This window comes from Fukomys damarensis, unplaced genomic scaffold (assembly GCF_012274545.1).
Source record: "Fukomys damarensis isolate Sample0158 unplaced genomic scaffold, DMR_v1.0_HiC HiC_scaffold_39, whole genome shotgun sequence".
NCBI classification, from domain to species: Eukaryota; Metazoa; Chordata; class Mammalia; order Rodentia; family Bathyergidae; genus Fukomys; species Fukomys damarensis.
Genome location: NW_022900951.1, coordinates 128035639 through 128039682, shown reverse-complemented (window position 1 = coordinate 128039682; position 4044 = coordinate 128035639). Strand labels below are relative to the sequence as shown.

The 4044-nt window shown below is 39.0% G+C and overlaps 1 protein-coding gene across 1 annotated transcript in view; it reads right to left on the bottom strand.

Moving 5' to 3' along the window:
- Positions 1-4044, bottom strand: part of Dkc1 (dyskerin pseudouridine synthase 1) — a 30928-nt gene that overhangs the window by 23358 nt on the left and 3526 nt on the right. Inside the window, exon 2 of the mRNA XM_033760528.1 lies at positions 50-225. Coding sequence (XP_033616419.1) covers positions 50-225 — 176 coding nt within the window. The remainder of the gene's footprint in view (positions 1-49; positions 226-4044) is intronic.

Genomic DNA, 4044 nt, shown 5'->3' with positions numbered 1-4044 from the left:
GGGAAGCAGGCAGGGGCCGGGGCAAGGGAAGCGAGCCTGGAGAGCCGACCCGGTGGAGGCGGCCGGGGAACGACCGAAGGAGCGCTCTAGGGTCGCTCTCAGCCGAAACCCCTCTCCTCTCCGCAGCCTTCCACACAGCAGAAACTTGCCCCTCTTGTCTCTTCTCAGCTTCTTTCTGCTGAAACTGCGTGTTTCTAGTTCAGCAGGAACCACTGACTTTGACTGCTGTGAAGTAAGGGATACTCAGAAGAACACATCTTCCTACACGACCTTTTAGCAGTCTTATAAGCTACCAACAGCCAGGTGGCCATTATCTCCCAGAGCCCGCTCGGGACATGGTCTTGAAAACGTTCTGCTTGAAGACCTAATAGCTAGCTAGCGAGCATTTTTCAGCCGTTAGGAAGAACCACTTCATTCCCCAGGGAGCTGCGTATAAATAGATATTGTGGAGTTTTGCTTTTTCTTTTTTTAAAGGCTGGGAGTAGCTTGATGGATCCATTTTGTTTATAATTCCTAATTTTATTTGTGACTTCAGAGCATGGCAAAAGGAAGGAACCCAGCCCAGATGAGGGGCTCATCTGGGGTCCTCCACCCCAAACAGCGGTCTGCCTGGTGCTCTGATCTCACTCTCAAACGGCTGTTCCTGCTGTGACCAAATTTCACCAGTACTTTTCATTCCCACATTGCAGAACACACATAGTGGTGGAAGTTGAAGAGGCAGAATTATAAGACCTGAAAATTCCGCGTGAACACTTGCGGAATTTGCAGGAAGATCTTTTCCTGAACATACAGTTGCTCAGGGCTTCTTTCCCATTATCCGTAGGCTGCACAGTGTCTCACTCTTAAGATCTCTGGAAGGGTTTTTGTTGTTTGTACTGCTGAGCAGCATTTTAGAAGAACATTGTTGTGCTTAGTACGTAAGATACCAGAGATGTAGAAATATTAACATTTCTCTTAGACACTACCAATGCATCCTGCATTGGCCCTTATGAGACCACAGTCTCTACACAAGGTCCCATATGTCTACACCTGTGTGTCACACAGTTGCTTCATGTGAAGCTGCTTTGAAAATTCATTGCTCCTCAGTAGAGGAAAGAAAAGAAAATCTACTTCCATGGCCTGAACTAGCAGGTCAGACTTTTGTTACTCAGCAGTATTAGCGCTGCTGCAAAATCACCGTGCGTTTGCAGATTGGCACTCATTTTATAGTAGACAATTCAGAAAGATGGTGAACCTGGAGAACAAGGTTTATGGAAACAAACATTTTTCCCAGCCTTGAGTTTGTACCTTGTCCTGAGCACACTGGCTTGGGATTATTCATTAGTGTTTTGACACTGGAGGAAGGGTTGGGTGTGGAGGCCTGTTGTCATATGTGGTTCATTCTTTTTGGGTGGAAAGAGGCTGGGGCAAGAGCAGACACTACACAGCCCAGAGATGTAGGGTGTGGGATGCCAGAGGACACCGACGACACCAGAGAACCTTGATGCCATCCTGCCGACATTCTGTGACACAAACCTTGACCTCTTTAGTCTCTGATCTGGCATGATTTCTAAGGAGCATAGTGGTCGTTTTTGCTGTGAAGTGCCTGTCCCTGTAACATAACCTCGAAAAGAAGTCCATTTCCTCTTACCACGAAGGACTACAGGAATCCTTTGTGCCACTAGATGGCGATAGTGTGTCACTTCGACTGGGGCCTGGGCAGGGGTGTTGTTCACAGCTCTGTTAATTTAGCTCCTGTCACAAGTAGTTTCCCCTTCCTCCCATCAGTTGGGTGCCAACTCTGAACTAGGGCCCATGTTTTTCTGCTAGGAAGACAGAGGAAAAAGACTTGATTCCCTCTCTCAAGAAGTACAATTAACATGTTTAACCAGTAACGTACCAAAGCAACTTAGTGGTGCAACTAGGACAATAACCAAATTCTCAATTGTTTGTATTGGCTGAGGCCAGCCAGCCCCGCTCCATCAATATCCTGGTGGGAGCTCAACCTGTTTGTGGGCAAAGCTTTACTTTATGGGCTTGATTCCATGAGACAAGGCCATCCGAAAGTTATTTTTTATTAAAAGATAGTCAATTCTTTCCTTCGCAGTTTTGTAATAAAAATTTTTATTTTTATCACAAAAATTGAAAAATATAGGAATAAATAGAATGCAGAGTGAAAGACCCCCATGCTCTTTCCCCTATATCCTACCCTCCCCAGGGATGACAGCTGTTACAGGTCATTATGGAAAATTTTCCAGAAAATGTGTATTTATTTGCACAAATGGGATCACCTTATACTAACTGTCTTGCAGTTTGTGTTTTCCATAACAATTCTGGAGCTCTTTCCAGATTTACTTTATTTTTAAAAATCATTGCCTAGTATTTCTTGTAATGCATGTATCATGATTTAATAATTTCTCTATTGATGGTCATTTGGCTTTTTTCAATTTTAAAGCATCCTATAATAACAATGATTATAAAGTTATGAAATAGTTCACATTTATTGAATGTTTATATATAACATGCACCATGCTAAAGACTGCTTATATTAACTCTCTTGTCTTCAAAACAACACTGAGTGCTAGGTATTGCTTTTTCTCTGGATACAAGTTCTTGTTGAGCATGTAATTTGCAAATGTTTTTGACCAGCCTATGGTTTGCCTTCTCATTGCCTCTACAGTATCTTTTGTAAATCTAAATTTTTGTGAAATCCAAAATACCACAGTTTTTCTTTTATGAATTGTGCTTTCAATGTCAAATATAAGAACCCTTCATCCAGTCTAAGATTGTCAAAATTTTCTCCTGTTTTTTTTTTCTAAAAGTTTTGTAATTTTACATTTTGTATTTAGATCTGTGGTCCACTTTGGTTTAATTTTGTAAAAGTTGTGCGGTTTACATCATGGTTCATTTTCTTTGATATGAACCCCATCTGTTCTAATGCCATGTTTTGAGCGAACTGTCTTTATTCCACTGATTTATTTTTGCAATCTTGTAAAAAATAATTTTCTATATTTATGTAAGTGCACATAGATTCTCTAGACTTTTCCATGGATCTGTTTGTTCATCTTTATGACAGTGCCATGCTGTTTGACAACCACAGCTTTGTAATAATTTTGAAATCAGATAGTATCAGCTCTCCAATTTTATTTTTCTTTTTCAGAGTTGTTTTGGACATTCTGTATCCTTAGATTTTCTATATCAATTTTATTTTATTTTTATTTTTTATTTTTTTGGTACTGGGGATCAAACTCGATATCAATTTTAGAATTAGTTTGCTAGTTAATTTTATTGATCTTGTATTCTGCAATCTTGCTAGACTCATGTATTAGTTCTAGTAGTTTTATCTATAGTTGGAAGCTGCATTATGATAAATGTTGAATAGACATATTGAAAGCAAACATCTTTTGATGTTTGTTGATCTTCGGGGTGACAGCATTTATTTATTTTTTTTAGTACCAGGGATCGAACTTAGGACCTTGCACTTGCCAGGCAGGCACAACATTTAATTTTTAAAAGTACATTAGCTGTAGATTTTTTGTAAGTGCCTTTTGCCAAATTGAGAAAGTCCCCGTGTTGCTAATTTTATGATGTTTTTTAAAAATCATGAATTGGATTTTGTTAAATACTTTGCTGCCAACTTTAATAATAATAATAATAATAATAATAATAATAATAATATGCTTTTTCTTATTTAGTCTGCTATTATAGTGAATGATACTGATTCAATTTTGAATGTCGAGTCAGCCTTGAACTCTTAGGATACACTTCACTTCACTGTGATATATTATTGTCTCCACATATTGCTCAATTTGTTTTGATAGTTGTGTCTCTGTTCATAGGATGTGGATTTCAGTTTTCCTTTTTCGTATTATCTTTGTTTGGTTTTGATGTCAACATAATGCTGGCCTCGTGAAATGAAATGGGGGAATGAGTCCCCTCCTCTTATATTTTCTGAAAATATTGGGAAGTTTATTTATTAATTGTGAACTCTGTTTCTTTAACAGCCCAGGACTGCTCTTCTTCTTCTTCTTCTTCTTCTTCTTCTTCTTCTTCTTCTTCTTCTTC